General features: G+C 33.8%; 1 protein-coding gene across 2 annotated transcripts in view; it reads right to left on the reverse strand.

Moving 5' to 3' along the window:
- ATR (ATR checkpoint kinase) overlaps positions 1-17951 on the reverse strand; it is a 99929-nt gene that overhangs the window by 43044 nt on the left and 38934 nt on the right. For both annotated transcript variants that reach the window (XM_077756727.1, XM_077756729.1), the window contains exons 20-28: positions 17656-17749; positions 16547-16672; positions 12470-12676; positions 10948-11061; positions 8088-8203; positions 6398-6518; positions 4960-5097; positions 3318-3528; positions 582-760 (exon numbers count right to left, since the gene is read on the reverse strand). In XM_077756727.1, the coding sequence (XP_077612853.1) occupies positions 582-760; positions 3318-3528; positions 4960-5097; positions 6398-6518; positions 8088-8203; positions 10948-11061; positions 12470-12676; positions 16547-16672; positions 17656-17749 (1306 nt within the window). The remainder of the gene's footprint in view (positions 1-581; positions 761-3317; positions 3529-4959; positions 5098-6397; positions 6519-8087; positions 8204-10947; positions 11062-12469; positions 12677-16546; positions 16673-17655; positions 17750-17951) is intronic.

The raw sequence follows: 17951 nt of genomic DNA on the forward strand, positions 1-17951 counted from the left end.
TCCATGACTGCCATAGTCATTTAGCCAAAATACAATTCTTCCATAGCACTTCCCTGGTTCAAATCCCCTAAGAATCTGGTACAACTTAAAAGATTCTCTAGGTTTTATCTTTCCTCTGCCCAAATCTTTATCTTTCTTCCGCCATTCCCAAACTGACACTTTACTCTTTAGCATACACCACGTTCTTTCGTGGGAGTTCTTTCCCAACTCCATACGGATGCCTCTGTTTGAAATACAGAGGCCTCCTCCTTTTATGTATCATTCTTTAAGACCCAGATTAGACATGGTCTCCAAGAAGCCTGTTCTAATTCCTTGCTCATATACTCCCATCTCTTACCTCGTCCCACCCCACACATAAGTGCCTTTCCTCAGGGCATATCTATATCACTTTACTTCAGGCATTACACCAAACTGATGTTTATCTCTCCCTACTAATCGGCAAGCTTCTAAAATGCTTATAAATATCTAGTACCTAGCACAGCATCTAAAACATTCAATAAAATGTTCAATAAAATGAACAAAATAAACATAAAAGATCAGCAATATTAAAAAACATTAAGTTTCCTGTATTAATTTCAAACCTGTAAAAATCCAAGATGCTCTTGAATATTTTGTTTCTTTTCTGTAATAAATGATTCAAAGTGCATTACGGCTCGTGTGTATGCTTTGGAGCGAAAGGAAGCTACTGCCAGAGTATCCTGAGGAATGAGGTCTAGGAAACGAGTTACACTCTGATAGTCTTCATAATCCACAGAAGATACTAGATTATAAAAAGACAATTGAGTAATTAAAGACTTATGAAATTTTAAAAGTGTCAATTTAAATTCTAATTTATTTATTTTAAATTCAATTTCATTTACTAATTAATAGAAATGTATTAAAAGTATCATACTTAGAATATAAATGCCTGTAGGATGATTGCTCAAAGGATTCTTGCTCCAACTCCCACCATTATTACTTACTTTACCTTGGACAATTATTTAACTTATTTGAGCTTCTATGTCCCCAAATATATAAGGGAAATATTACAATTGTCCTTCCTTCCTTACAATGTTGTTGTGAAGATTAAATGTAAAACTGTATTATACCATATGATTTCATTCATGTATGGAATTTGAGAAACAAAAAGATTAGCAAGGGGCAAAAAAAAGAGAGCCAAACCACAAAACAGACTCCTAACTACAGAGAAGAAACTGGTGGTTACTAGAGGAGAGATGGAGTGAGGTGATGAAAATTAAGGAGTGCAATTGTCATGATGAGCACCAATGTATGGAAGTACATATATGAATCACTACATTGTATACCCAAAACTAATATTACATTGTATGTTAAGTAACTGGTATTTAAATAAAACTTAAAAAAAAAAAACCCAAAACCTAAAAGATGTATTAAATACTGAAAAGATATAGATGATACAAAAGATACAAAGATGATTTATTTATTAATGATAATTATAAAATCACTGATAAAGTATAACAGTAGGGAAAGAGCAGAATTATAGAAATAGCTTTCTTTTTAAAGTTTAGAATTGTTAACAGGCTATTTTTTCCTATGTTGCCATATATACAATAGCAACTACTTTAATAAAAATTCAAAGTAAAAGTACCTTTGAAGTAAAAATCACAAATAATTTAGGGTAATTTTTTCAAGAGGCTAAGAAAAGACATAAATTAGAAATTTCAAAATGAGGACAGTCTAGTTTATGAATTCTTATTTAAACGTTATAAATTTCTTCAAAATTTAAAGAATCAAGATGGTAAATTTAAATGAAATTATACTTAAAATAAGCCCTTGATTACATCAAAATTTGTAGATCATTCAAATTATGAGAAATGTTAAAAATATTGTACTTCTGTTTTTGTTTTTGAGAGAGAGAGGGGAGGGGGAGAGGGAAAGAGAAACTCTTAACCAGGCTCTAAGCCCAGTACCCAGCACTATGTGGGGGCTCAGTCTCACAACCCCAAGATCATGACCTGAGCCAAAATCAAGAGTTGCACACTTAACTGACTGAGCCACCCAGGGACCCCAAAGATATTATTTTTGAACCATTATAAATGTTATTCTTAAAAGCTAGTATTTCCCTTACAATGTTAGTAGGTATAGTGATAGAGTTTAGACTTAGTTTTACAGTAACTATTTTCATGTGCAGAAACAGGAACAAACATGTAATAATTAAATCAATGGAAAATATATTAATAATTAGCCATAGTCCTAAGAAAATCAATCCTCTAGATATTTGTTGGCAAGTTCAGAAATTTTTAGAAAAATAATAAATTATTGTGTTTAACAACAGGAATGTATGTGGTTTCCACAGGTATATGAACAAGAGGGAGAGGCTCACAAACTGAGGACTGTGTAAGTGAAGGTCTCTTTAAGGGCTATTAATCAATTTTTTCAATTAACCTCAAAATACAGGAGGTAAGACAGGAGATTTCCATTAAAATTGCTGAGGTATACAGAAGTATAATGAATACGATTCTTCTCACCAAATGTTTCTATCCTAGAGGCAGGTGTCATTTTTAACTCTAATGAGATTCCCCTTTTAGTCACATTAGTGGGAGTTGTAATATCACAGGGGAAAGACTGCACATATTTGATACAGCAAAGTGCAATGTAATAATGTGTATTAAGCATACTTGGAGAGCATGCTGGATACCAAACACTACCAGGGACAGGAAAAAGAAAATGAATGAAATGAATAGAAAATGAAAAAAAGAAATAGGCCATGGAATGAAATTAAAATCTCTCTTGAAATTTAAAACATGTGAAAAAAATTGCAAAGAGTATTTCACAAGTGAAAAAAGGATAAAGAACACTTTACTACATATATATGTATATGTATGTATATGTGTGTGTGTGTATATATATATATGTATGTGTGCACACACACACAGTACACTGAGGGGACACGGAGTAAATACATTCAATATACTGAGGAGACACACAGAAAATGGGTTAGCAGGAAGAAGCCAGGTACTAACAATATTAACATGTCATTTATTTCATACTGTACAATTTACACATTCATCATTTCATTTAATCCTCAGTCTTCTAAGTGAGATAATATTAATTCTGTACTAAACTATTAGAAATTAGGCATGTGTCTTTCCTAAGGAAGTGAGAGTAGAATTTAAAGAGGTTTTCTGACTATAAATTCTCTGCTTTTTCTCAGTGAAAAGGCTACCTTAGGGTGAAAAAAAGGTGTGCAAGAAAACACAGGTCTTTAAAAAACTAATGCTTAAATTATAGAACTGATACAGGAAGGAGTTAATTGGTTAATAATTAAGTGAATAAAATAAACACAATTTATGACTCACCTATTGAGTCTACCTTATCTCTGTTTGATTTGCTTTGTGGAAATTTCTCTGCATTCAGTGCCTGAAATTTGTGTCTTGCCCATTGTGTGAGATGGTCAAGCATGGAGAATACAGTCTGTGTACTGAGTTGACACAGATCAGATGCACTGTCTTGGGTACTTATGGTATGCTGATCATCATGCTTTAGAACTGCCATAATTTCTGCATAAACCTAAGAAAAACTCGTTTTATGGTTAATAATGGGTCTATGTACTATCATTTTGCTATTATCTAACTTAGGCAACTATAAGTCAGTATTGGTAATTTTAAAGTCTCTAATAAAATTTTAAATGTACATATCATATGACCCAGCAATTCTGTTTTTGGAATACACCCTCAACCCACATACACAAAACTCTTTCACAAGTAAGAATAGCCATAATGCAAACAAAAAATTGGACAATCATTACCATTATCATGGCAATAGTTAAACTATGGTACAACTATAAAATGGAAGTACTATATTATACAGCATTAATTTAAAAAAGGGTGGCTCAATAAATATATATTGGTAAATTAAAAAAACAAGCAAGTTAAGGAATAATATGTACAATGATATCATAAAAGAAAACCAAAACAGAACCAAATGCATTAACAAATCAAAAGGTCTAAAAATATACACATCAATTAATATTAGTGAGGACTTATGAAAATATGGGATCAGGAACGGTAGTCAAAGGGTACAATTTTATTTGTATAATTCAATTTTTACATTAAGAACATAGTAATATGCTATTTATGCCATTAAAACTAATCTTCAAAATAATGTTATATGTATGTGGCTAAAAAATTGTAATAAACTTTATTTACAAAATATCATAAAACAAAAAGTAGGAATGCTAGTCAGTTAAGCATCTGACTTCGGCTCAGGACACGATCTTGGGGTTCATGAGTTCAAGCTCCGCATGGGGCTCTGCACTGACAGCTCAGAGCCTGGAGGCTGCTTTAGATTCTGTGTTTCCCTCTCTCTCTTCCCTTGCTCATGCTCTGTCTCTCTCAAAAATAAGTAAACATTTCAGAAAAATTAAAAAAAAAAACAAAAAGTAAAATATTCTCCTTCCCCTATCCTAATCCACAGCACTGTTCACTAGAAAAAACACTATCAGTAATTTCTTATGTACTGTTTTTTCAAAAAGTTCTATGTACACTAGGGCATTTTAATATATATATACATTTTTAATATTTATTTTTAAGAGAGAGGGAGAGTGAGTGTGTGAGCAGGGGAGGGGCAGAGAGTGAGAGAGAGACAGTGTATCTGAAGCAGGCTCTGCACTAACAGCAGAGAGCCCACTGCAGAGCTCAAACTCAGGAACCATGAGATCATGATCTGAGCCAAAGTCGGATGCTTAACAGACTGAGCCACCCAGGCATCCCTACAATATATACTTTCTAATTTTCTACACTAAGCATTGTATAATTCTTTGATAAATAAAAGGTTAAAAAGATTTAAGGATTAAACATGTACATACATAGCCATACACTGATGTACATTTCCTAAAGTAAATTAATTCAGTAATTAAAAGCTTCCTAAAGCTTTTCTAGTATTAATTACATCAGACAAATGTTTAGACAAACAGAAACCAAATAAAATGGCATCTCTCACCTCTTGCTGATCTTCTTGATTACAACCCAATAAGACATACACTAGAATATGTGGAAGAAGATAGATAGTCACTTTGAAATCATGTTTCATCATAATGCTACAGCAGGTGAAGACTTTACTGGCAAGATCATGCCGAACCTGTAAACCCAAATGGTTTAGCGACTAAGTAATTTTATACATTTTATTCTATTGATTAATGTGAAAAAACTCCACACATGAGATAACTTATCATTGCAGAGTGGGTATTCTCTTATGTAGAGGCACTCACACTCAAGCAAGGAGGATTTCACTCCTTGGTAACTCTAAGTCACTCAAAGTGCCTGAACTGCTGCGACCCCTACAGGTAGTGTCAACCACCTCAAAATAAACAGCCTTCCTCGCCGAACAGTTAATTTTTGGATGCATCATGTTTTGTTACAGATTAACCTCCCTAATCACAGTACATTTTACTTAGCTAACATTAAATTCAGCATATTAACTCCATGAACACACACATCAGTAACCAAAATGTATACTCTAGGCCAGTACATTAAGTTTAAGACTCACATTTTTAATAAGTAATGAACAGTGATTAACTACAGGGGACAAAAAATGAAAGAAATAGAAAACTAAATTACTTGGGTTTACAGCTAAATTTTATTAGTATGATCTAGCCTTAGATTTGCCAACCTTATTATTCTCTTATAAAATTTAAAGATTTTTTCCTTCTCAAATATAAACACTTCACTTAACAACAACAACAACAACAACAACAACAACAAAGCTAAATTAAAGACTCCAGATCTGGACGTAATTAATTCAGTGGTATTCTACATTTCACATAATATATTTTCAGTATGTTCATAAACACATGAGAAACTTTCTGGAAATTATCAGATAAAGATTATTATAAAAATATTTTTTAAAAAATATGCCTTAAGCATTTCTTGGAACACACAAAACCTCTCTGTCAGGCATGTAAAAATCTCATATTAGGAAAACATCAGAAATACACCTCTACTTTTTCATGAAGTTTCATTTCTTACAAATGTTTATTTTTATTTTGGAGGAAGTTCAGATAATGTATTCTCTTTTAGGAGAAGCCACAAAGAGATATTTTTTTATCATATAAAAAAATCTTTTTGTTACGTAATAAGCTTTCAAAAAGCATTTACATTTTTTAAACAGTATCGTTTCACAATGTAAAATGAACAGACATAATAGACAGTTTGCAAAAATCATAGTAATTTGCTTCATAAAATAATTACCGTTTTACTCAGAAACTAGTAACAGTAGAGAAACTGTTATTTTCTATTAGTGAACGCTTTCTACAAAAATTTCTATCACTATCAGTACAAATATTTCAATGCCTACTATTTGTGCTATATATTCAGATAGATGTTCTGGTTTCCTTTAGAATTTCTGTTCCGTTAACTAATTCTGATCAGAGTTCTCTTACCTTTGTTATAAGATAACCTGCCCAAGATGCTGACCATTCTGCAAAGTTATTACCTAATTTACTTAAGTAAATTGGCTTCTTTACTCCAGACCAATCGGTTGACTTCTGAGAACTCTTATATCTGTAATTTTGAAAATTTGTTTATTAAAAAGTATATAAATATATATCCATCTGTTTAGAACTTTAGTATAAAACATGTAAGAAACTGTTTCAACTCCTTCACTGACTACCCCACTACTGCCTTGCTTTTACTGAAATATGGTTAAAGACATTACTTTTCCTATATCCTTATTAACGGGGTGGGAGGTCATTCTTGCATACAGCAAGTACTTCAAAGTATTTGAGTGTGTCTCCTCCTACTTACTCCTCAATGCTCCTTTTAGATCCTTCCAATTCCATTCTTGTGTAATAAAGATGTTCCTTTGAGGTTCAAGCCACCCAAACATACCATTCTCTACTACTCATTATGGGCATCCACCAAACTCACTGAGTATCAAACTCACTGATAGCTTTAGTACATCTCTCAGTGTTTTCTTTCTTCTTCCTCAAGTCTTAGCATCCTGAGTGACTTCACTGTCTGGCTAGACCATCTAATCAAACTCAAACCTTCTCAATGACTTTCTCCTCTACTTCTTTATCAGGACTCCCTTGTCAATACAAACATCTTCACTTCACAATGAACTACTTAGATACCTTACTCTATAGGCCTAGTTTCCTTCTAAATTTCCAGTTCTTCCAGTTATGCTAACACATTGGCTCTCTATCACTGAGATTTTCTTTCCCTTGACCATGTTAGACTCTCCTGATTTATAATACTTTCATTTCAATACCTCTTTTCTTAACCAGCTTGGTCTTTATGGTCCTTCAGTTTAAGAACTCTCTTATTAATATTCCCTACCCACTCCATTGCCCCACTGTCTTTACCACTTACATCTATCTGTTTCTACACATAAAAGGCTCTAAATTTAAAAGGTTTCTATGGGGCGCCTGGGTGGCTCAGTCGGTTGAGCATCCCAGGGGCATGGGATCAAGCCCCCCAACATGGGCTCTGAGATGAGCGTGGAGCCTACTTAAGATTCTCTCTCCCACTGCCCCTCTCCTACCCTGGTGCTTGGGTGTCTGACTTTNAGTAATTTATCTATGGGCATGTATCTAATAAGCATGTGAGCTAGCAATTATAGTTTCTAACTAAAAATAATTTATAATTTTGTAGATTCAATCAGTCTTAACAAAATTATTAAAATTTAAAAAGAGATTATAATATACTTTTTTAAAAAGTAGAGGGAGAAAATATCTTCATGAGGAGAAGTTGTATGGGTAAAAATCTAATCTCTAACTCGGGTTTACTAATGACTTTGGAACTTTGGCTTTAAATTTTTAAATTTCTATTAATTTTGCCTATTAAGAGCTTAAACTCATATTTAAAGTAGATAGAAAATCAGTATTACTCACTGAAATAAAAAAATTGATCCTTTTAGCTTCAATAAATTCATCTTAAATAATTAAATTACAGAATTTAACCAATGAGCAAACCGTACTTTTTGATAAGATTAGAAGCATATTCAGAGTGGAAAATATGTATCAGACATAATGAAAATACTTTTAATGATAAAAAATTAAATCAAAAACAACATTAATTTTATAAAGTTAAAAACAATTTTACAAAAATGGTTTTAATGAGTTTACAGACCTAGTATTTAGATGAGGTTCCAGGATTTCCCGAACATGCTCAGGAAATCTCCTCCACAACTGGTGACCTGGGCCATTGGTCTGCATCTCTCTGCAGTCATAAATAGAAAGTAACTCCTACAAATACATATTTTACATGTATAAATCTTTGTGAAGCAGATAAACCTTTCTGATTATCAACATTCTACACATAATAGTTAAAAAATAATTTAAAAATATATAGAATTATAAAAGTTGTGAAATTGTTNACCATTTAGGTAACTTAAAGTCACAAAGCTGTGGTAGTATTTGAAAATGAAGGCAGTTTGTGTTTTCTCTATATAATATATACATGAAATAAGTTTAAGAGCTATTTAGAGAAAATATTAGAAATGTCTATATTTGCAGAAGTATAATTTTTAGAATTTGATCTTTTCTGAATTTTAATGAAAACCACTACAAATCCAAAATAGTTTTAAAAATTCAAGGTATCTCAAATTCTAGGTTTAAAATACCTAGCTTAAAATTGTGAAAAGAAGGGATGCCTCACTTGCTCAATCAGTAGAACATGCAACTCTTGATCTCAGGGTTGAGAGTTCAAGCCCCAAGCTGGGGGTAGAGATTATTTAAAAATTATGAAAAGATGCAAATGTGAAAGACCACTTTACTATTCAAGCCCTGAAATTAAATGGTTATATTTTACTTTCCTGAAAATAAAGCAAATGAGATTTTATAAATGAAGAAAAAAAATCTTTGCCTCTAGTTTCAATATTCAAAACAAAACAAATATGTTAGGATATATCTTCTATCACCTATTACTCTTTATAATTCCACTGAAAATGATTATATGTAATAGATGTAGTCCCAATAAAGTATAAGAACTGTCTAGCAAAATATGTACTTTATACTTATATTAGTATACTTTAGTAAAAGGAAGTATATGAAAAATTCAAATACAGAAATATCCAAAATCCATTTTCATTTAACTTTAAAATATTATTTTTTTTAATGCTTTATTTATTCTTTTAGGAGAGAGAGAGAGAGAGACAGCGTGAGCAGGGGAGGGTCAGAGAGAGAGGGAGTCACAGACTCTGAAACAGGCTCCAGGCTCTGAACCGGCAGTCAGCACAGAGCCCGACGCGGGGCTCGAACCCACGAACCATGAGATCATGACCTAAGAGAAAGTCGGACGCTTAACCGACTAAGCCACCCAGGTGCCCCTAACTTTAAAATATTATTAAAACTTTGTTTAAGGCCAGCTTGTTTGGCAAAGTCACTCTAATTAATAAATACCCTCTTTTAATTAAGGAGATCAGCAATTCCTTTGGGGGGGGGGCGTTTATACTCTTAAAAAGACCAATATACTTACAATTGCAGACTTTGTTTCACATTTCATTGAAAAAAAAAACAGAAGCAATCCAAAGAGATCTTCACAACTTCCACCCACATATCTATCCAGCCAGGCATTACCAGCATCAGTGCCCAGTTTCTCTCCTCTTACTACAGATTAATTGCTTTTGTTTTTAATTAAGGCTACCCCTTCCTCTTGCATACTATATGCCACAACTCTTTGCCTATTAAAAATAGTATTTCATCAATTCTCTCCTTATATCATCATATTCTCCTCTCTGCTGAATTGTTCCCAAACAACATATAAACATACTGTTATTTTTCCCATCATCACTCCTCCTTCCTTCCCAGCTACTATCTCATTCTTCCACTCTCCTTTATTGATACTTTCTTGTCTTCTGGAACACCTTACTGACAGCTCCTTCTCAGTTTTCTTACTTGTTCCCCCCTCTTCTCACTGACCTCTCAATGCCCAGGGCTCAATTACTGGAATCTTTTCACCTGTACTCCCTCCAAGAACACATCCAGGACCATAATTTTAGATACCATCTCTGTAATAAATACCTCCAAATTTACATCTGAAACTCAGACCACTCAAAATGAATTCCAGAACTGAATATCTAACAAAACAAAGAAATTCTGAATTGAAATAAAATACCATGAAAAAGGGCAAAGAACACCAAACTGGAAAAATATTGATGACGTGTATGACTGACAAAGGGTTAACTTCTATTATACACAAATTAAGTCTTAAACAGCAATGAAAAAATAGCTCTACACCAAGAGAAAAATGGGCAAAGATCATCTACAGAAAATTCACCAAAAATGCATTAAATAAAGGATGATATACTTCTCTTGTAATACTACTAAAGTAAAATGGTACTATTTTTTATCTGTCACATTGACAAAGATGTAAAATTTTGATAAAAGGCAGGTTTTGTCAAGGAATTATAAACTGGTGAAACTTTTTTGATAAAATTTATCAATTGTAAATTCTGTGCTTGTTCTGAGACATACTTTAATTTCTAGATGTTTATATTATGATATATTCACTGAAGTACTCAGAAATATATGTTCTCTGAAGCATTTCTCATAAAAGCAAAACACTGAACACATCCTAAATGTGTTAAAAAAATTTCTTAAATAAATTATGGTACATACATATTTAATTTTAAGTCTTTGAAAAGAATGAATTGGAGACCAATGTACTGACATGGAAAATTACCGATGACAGACTGTTGAACACAAAAGAAAATCAAGTTACAGATCATAGTAATATGACCTCTCTGTCTGGTGGAGAAGACATATAAAATTGTTAAATAAATATACAGAAAAATTTTCAAAGTATTTCTAATAATCTGTTAAGAGGGTAAATTTCTATACTGTGAAATTTTATCATTAACTTATATTATGCTAATTCTGAGCTTTGATAATGAAAATAACAGTTCACAAAAATAAGTTTCCGAAGTATACATTTACAAATTATCAGAATTCAGTAATGTAAATCCAGTACTGACTGTACACATTCTTACCTGAATGGCATAAGCAGCTGAATCTTGAGCTCGACTGTTATCTGCATATGCAAGGTAAGCTCTTGTAAGTTCCATCAGTAATCCATAGGCAAAGCTTGAATCTTCTACTCCAGTCTCAATAGAAAACAAGAAAAAAAAATCAAAGATAAGGAATATCAAATTTTTAAAAACGCACAGTGCCTTACATGGCTAATTTAACTTAGTTACCTAAGTGAATTTAACTTAGAAAAGGAAAGGACATTAAGGTTCAAACTAAGAGTGGTCCCAAGGCTAAAACATAATCTGTAGCCAAGAAGTCCAACCTAAAGCTTTTTAGGCTATTTATAAAGGGCATTAGAATCATTCAACTTTTGTAAAGCTTCCATTTTCACTTTTTGTTTTGCTGTTGCTGTTAAAGATTTTAAGTAATAGCTACACCCAACGTGGGGCTTGAACTAATGACCCCAAAATCAAACACTGCATTTTAATCCTTAAAAAGGAAACTGTAGGAGGACCTGGGTGGTTCATTTGGTTGAGTGCCTGATTCTTGGTTTTGGCTCAGGTCATGATCCCAGGGTTATGAGACTGAGGCCCACAGTGGGCTCCACACAAGCGTGAAGACTGCGCTTAAGGTTCTCTTCATCTGTCGCTCTCTCCAGCCTGTGTGCGCTCTCTCTCTCAATGCCCCTTTTCCCAGATTGCTCGTGTTCTTTCTCAAATAATAAAACAAAACAAAACAAAACAGAAAATTGTATATATAGCGTTTCTTCAATTGCATTGTGGAGAAGCCTGGTCATTTGAGACACTCCAAGAAATAATTTTAACATACCTTCCTCTGGAGATTGATAGTGCGCACACTAAGTGATACAGGAGATGTTCTGTTTGATTTTGTCTTAGAGGATTTCCCAAACTCATTTGATCACGGCAACTTTTTAATTCACTATTAGGACACGCTGGGAAATTAGTTTCCAATGAAAACACTTAGCAATAGTGTTGGAACTCTAATATTTAAATAATTAATTAGATTTTAACTATCATCATTAGGTTGGAAAGCTTTTTTATTTTATTTATTTATTATTTTTTGAGAGAGAATATGTACACAAGTAAGGTAGAGGGGCAGAGGGAGAGAGAGAAGGAGGGAGAGGGAGAAGGAGGGAGAGAGAGAGAGAGAGAGAGAGAGAGAGAGAGAATCCCAAGTAGGCTCCACACTCAGCATGGAGTCCAATGTGGGGCTTGATCCCATGACCCTGGGATCATGACCCGAGCTGAAATCAAGCGACAGGCAGTTCAACCAACTAGGTACCCTTATGTTGGGAAGCTTTTTTAAAAGAACATAGCACACTAGTCTAGGCCCCAACTTTATTATAGTTTTTGGCTCTAGATCTCTGCAATAGTATTTGGGAATAAATTTGAAGTTACCTAAATTGTCTAGTTTAGATCACATTGCCACTAAGGATAACTTGAACAGTTGTTTGTAAATTAAATATAAAAACCTGAATAGGACATAGAACTCTTCTTGTCATTCCAAATTACCATTACTTACCACAAATGTAAAATCTTTTCCTTGGCTTTCAGTTGTTGAGAAATCTAGTCGACCTGGATCTACTGCCCCCAGTTCTCCTAAACATTCCCCACAGAGCAACCGAGCTTGAGAGTTTGCATCTTGGCAACCTTTCAAAAGTACCGTCACCAACTGTGAGATAACAGGTTCCACTGTTTCACTATCTGTTGCATATTTTATCAGTTTTTCCTAAAAGCAGAAAGAGAATTTTTACATAACTTTCACAAACTAGTATATTTTCCTAACCAGAAAGCTTAAAAGTATTAAGGAATACCTGACATAAACACTGACAAAATTAAATTGCTTTATCTGCAGTATTTTCAGCTAGTTTTTGATGGGTTCACATAATATAGTTCACATGTTCTGTAGGATGAGAATCATTAAGTGTTTTAGAAATTTTTAATCCTTAATCCATTAAACAGTTACTATTACTATATTAGTATACAAAAATAAATAAGACACAGACTTATCCCAATGAGTTCACAGTCTGAGAAAATAGGTGTGTATATAAGTAATTAAAATATTATATGATACGTATAATAACAAATATGTTTAGAAGGAAAGGAAGCAATGAAGAAGATGAAAAAGACTCAGAATAACTTTCTAAGGATAGTGGACAGATACTCAAGTCAACAAGGGATAGCTATTAGTTAAAACAAGAAGACTGAAAAGTATAATAGAAACTAAGAAAGGAGGAGAAAAAATGGGGAAAGGGTTCTATGGTCATGATAAAAATGTATGTTGGTTCAAGTAATCGTTTTTCATCAATCTCCTGAGGATGCTGAAAAACTGTTAAGTGAACAGAAACTATTTTCAAGCCAGTGGAAATTTATATACAGTGTCATCACTGTATTATATTGTGTAATTGTATATAACTGTGTAATTACTTTATTTATTTATTTTTTATTTTTTTTGTAATCACTTTAGAACTACTCGGTTTATACTATTTTTTTCCTAGCAAAAGTAAAGTATACATGAACATCTCAAACTCCATGTTAAAATTATGATTAAAATTAGAGTAATCATTTCAAAAGAAAAATAAAAAGACATTTTATCTCTTCCATAGTCTTCAATTGTCGATCACTTAAGTAACATTATGGGGGGGGGGGCACCTGGGTGGCTCAATTGTTTAGGTGTCCAACTTCAGCTCAGGTCATGATCTCACAGCTCGTGGGTTCAAGCCCCACATTGGGCTCTTTGCTGACAGCTTAGAGCCTGGAGCCTGCTTCAGATTCTGTGTTTCCCTTTATCTCTTATCTATAGCCTGATTTTTCCAACATAGAAGAAAATATTTCCTGCTATCCACAGACCTTAGGTATCCTTTATATCCCTCAAGAATAGATTCCTCCTTACAAGTAAGAAGCATAAACTGTTATTTTTTTAATGTCAATGACCCTCTGGGGGCTACCCATTAGAACAAGGCTTTTGCAAGAGTGCCTGGTGGCTCAGTTGGTTAAGCATCTGACTTCAGCTCATGTCATGATCACGGTTCATGGGTTCAAGCCTTACATCAGGTTGTGTGCTGATGGCTAAGAGCCTAGGGCCTGCTTTGGATTCTATGTCTCCTCTCTCTGCCCCTCCCCTGGCTTGTGCTATCTCTCTCTCTCAAAACTAAACATTAAAACAAACAAACAAACAAATAAATGTAGAACAAAGCTTTTGCAGGGTCAGTCCATCACAACAGTCAAGTATATAAGGCTACAGCAGCCATCTTATTGTCACACCATCTTTTATAGTTTCCTTTGTCACTACATTATACCCAATTGTTTAGCCAGTTATACCACAATTTTAGCGCTATTTATTTAAAACACTTCCTTTCAACATACTCTTGAAGTACCTTTTCCTCTCCCTCTGGTTAAGAACTAAACTTTTAAAAAAAATATCTTTTGCATTTGTTTTCTCATGGACTCTCACAACATCTACTACAAAGACTCTTTGACTTCAAGCTCTGTTTTCTTACATCAAGTTTCTTGCCCTGGTATTGCTACAGGTTCAGCCGTCTTCTAGAGCTGCAATGTCCAAAATGATAGCCACCATCCACATGAGGCTATTTAAATTTAAATTAAGAAAAATGAAATAAAATTAAATATCCAGTTCCTTATCATACATTTTAAGTGCCCAGGAGAGCCACATGTGGCTAGCAGCTACAACTGGACAGTGCAGATACAGAACATTTCCATCCGCATAGAAAATTCTTTTGGTCAGTGCTATTCTAGAACTTATCTGAATTGCTTTCAACACTGATGTTACCTTCTTGTCTTAGTTGGAAAAAAATAAAACCCATTTCCTTCTCTTTTTTTGTAGGTGTTTTACGCCAGTGGGATATGGCTACAAAGGCATCTGTCTCTGGATTCCTTCCCTTATTTTCTTATCTTCCCTGATTCCTCCAAGCCATTATCTTTAGATTTCTTCTTACTAACCTAAAGTAAATTTATCCAGCTATATATTGATTCTGAACTAAATTAATTTGTACTTACAAATACCCAATAACAATCTATGGACATTACGTCTTATTCAGACTACTTCATGTCACCTTCAAGGCTCTTGTAAGTACACCTACCTTCTTACTCTGCCCACCTAATCTATTAGCACTGGGCTTTATATTGAAGGAAGACTTATCAGGGTATTACCAGATGTGATTTTTCTTTTGTGACACAGGTGGTAAAAGTTGGGCAGCTGTGGCTTTTCCCTAAGAATATAAGCAATTTCCTTAAGTTCTCAGATTTAGCCATTTAGATCTAAGAGGTGATGATCAATACAAAGTTTCCTTATGTTTGACCAGGACCATGTCATCTGCTTAGAAATAACCTAAATTAGGAAATGTCTAGGCCAAGAGGAGAGATCCTTTGCTATTCATATATCCCTATATTAAAATAAAAAGCTAGAAGCCCTTTAAGTTATCTGAAACCCAGGCAGAGGCTTGGGGCAAGGGGTAAGCACAGAGTAGTTTCGATGCAGTAAGTGCAGGGCAGAGAATGAGGCAATAACACTGGCAATGTAAATTCACAATTGGGAGAGTCTAAAACCTATATTCGAGGAGATTCAAGGCTCTTCACCTATAGTAGGACCATCTCCACATTAGCTGTTACCCATACTGGTTACACAAGTTCACTAACACAGAAGCATGTATTTGTTACCATCATATATATTTTTTTAACTTTTATTTTAAATGTTATTTTTGGAAGAAAGAAAGAGAAGCAGAGCATGCGTGGGGTAGGGGCAGGGAGGGAAACACAGAATCTGAAGCAGGCTCCAGGCTCTGAGCTGTCAGCACAGAGCCCAACGTGGGGCTTGAACTCACAAACCATGGGATCATGACCTGAGCCAAAGTTGGATGCCCTACCAATTGAACCATCCAGGCACCCTATGATCATGTGTATCATTTGTCCTAAGTAAATTCTTCCTTCTATCATGAAAACAAACATAACCTGGTTTTGTAAATCCCCTAACTCAGGAGAGTGTCAGGCTTTCATGTCTTATTATATAAGCTCTTGATATGCACAAATAAGTACCTCAGTTAATTTTTATAGCCTTATTTTAGAGCCTTATAGTGATCTAGTATTTTAAAAACCAGTTCTCATTGTCATCAAGGTTAGAGCTAATCTACGGTATGTTGCTCAAGAAAAGAATAAAGTTCACTGGCATCATAAAAAAGTAAACTTAAAAATTTAGTTTCACTAAAACTAAGAGCTAATGCAGTCAAAACGTAAAATGGCAAAATTATTGAGATTTTTATATGACAAGTATCTATAGGAAATTATATGAGAAGACACATGAACTGTTGCTGTTGCACACACACACACTTACTCAGGAAAATGCAGTAACTTAAAACATAACTGTTAAATTACAACCCTTCAAAACAAAAAACTGCAAATCCTGGGTATTCAACCTCAAAGGAAATCTCATGGATTAGCGATTCTAAGATCTGATAATCTCGGTAAAATAAAAATTATTTCTTTCATTGAACCTATTGAATCTCAAGCAAATATGCCAATCTGTCATCTTTTCTTCGAGCTTCCTACCTTTCTTTTCTATAGCTTTTTAATTATCTTAGTATACCTGATTTTTATACAAAGTTTCCTTCAAGCTTGTAAGAGCATGAATACGAACATCTACATTTTCATGTTGAATTGCTTTCATGGATAGTTGAAGAGTTGTCTGAAGATCAGTACTCTCAGAGGTCTCCTATATAAAGAGCACAGGGATATACAGCTTATTAGTTAATAACTTCAAAAACCATTTCAGAAGGGCTGGATTCCCTACAGAGTTATCATTTAAGTGGTAAACTATGTCCCAATTAAAAGCAGCTTTAAAAAATAATTTCTATCTCATCCTTCATAAAGCATATGCTATTTTTAATAATTCTTGGGGAAAGGGATTTCATTCCAAAATCTTTAGACTGGAGAAAAATTTTATTCCAACCAAATAATCTACAAAGCTAAAATAAATCCTTGATAAGAAATACAAGTTTCCCTTAACTTACAAAGGACTACATAATAGCCTTGAACCAAATCTATAGATTATATGCATGATCCACCCTTTACTTTGATTACTTACTTTCTTATGACTAAGAGGAGTTATCCAGTAAAAGAGGAAATAAAGACCTCATAACCAGTCTTGGGGGTCTGTAGTAAATACATCTGCTATTCTGACCCAAGAGCAGGTATCCCACTTTCTGCCCTAAATTTCTCTAGAATCACCATTAACATTTTCATAATTTCAGAGACTTCATTGGACATTAAGATGACAGAACTACAGATCATTCCTCTTCTAAAACTCAAGAATCAGTAAGATTTGACAATTTCATGTCATAGTTTATTGCACAACGTAACCAGAATCCTTCCACAGCTTTTCAGGGCATGAAACTATGGCAGCTTCTTCTTTGGAGGCCGTAAGTAGGGACATATTAATTTGGGAAGTAAGGGCACAAATACTGTATTATTTGCTTTCTGTCCTATGTAATCCAATAACATCTTTGACCTAAATACTGAAATTCCTTGCTTAAAAAAAAAAATCATAGCTTTTGATAGGATTATCTAAAAAATAGCTATTGGAATATGACTCTATTATCCCTAGATGTGATTCTAGAGAATCTCTATTCAATGTATTGGAATTAGGAACAATACTGTATCAATGATCCCCTAAGACATAAATTAAAAATTAAATACCTCTCTGTATTCCTGTAGAACTGCTTTTATCTTTTTTAATTCTGGATGATCAGGTAAAAAATATATTTCATGAAGAAAATCTTGCACAGCATCCCTAATAGTTAATTGGAAAATAAAAAAATCATATGCAAAGAGTATAAGTACTAACAAAAAATAAAGCAGAGGTTGAAACAAAAGCCAATTTAGGTCATACTTAAAAGTGCTAGTGGAGGGTGCCTGACTACCTCAGTCAGTAGGGCATGTGACTCTTGATCTCGGGGTCATGAGTTTAAGCCCCAGTAAGGGTGTCTGTGTAG

Source organism: Crocuta crocuta, unplaced genomic scaffold (genome assembly GCF_008692635.1).
Source record: "Crocuta crocuta isolate KB4526 unplaced genomic scaffold, BGI_CrCroc_1.0 scaffold337, whole genome shotgun sequence".
Taxonomy (NCBI): Eukaryota; Metazoa; Chordata; class Mammalia; order Carnivora; family Hyaenidae; genus Crocuta; species Crocuta crocuta.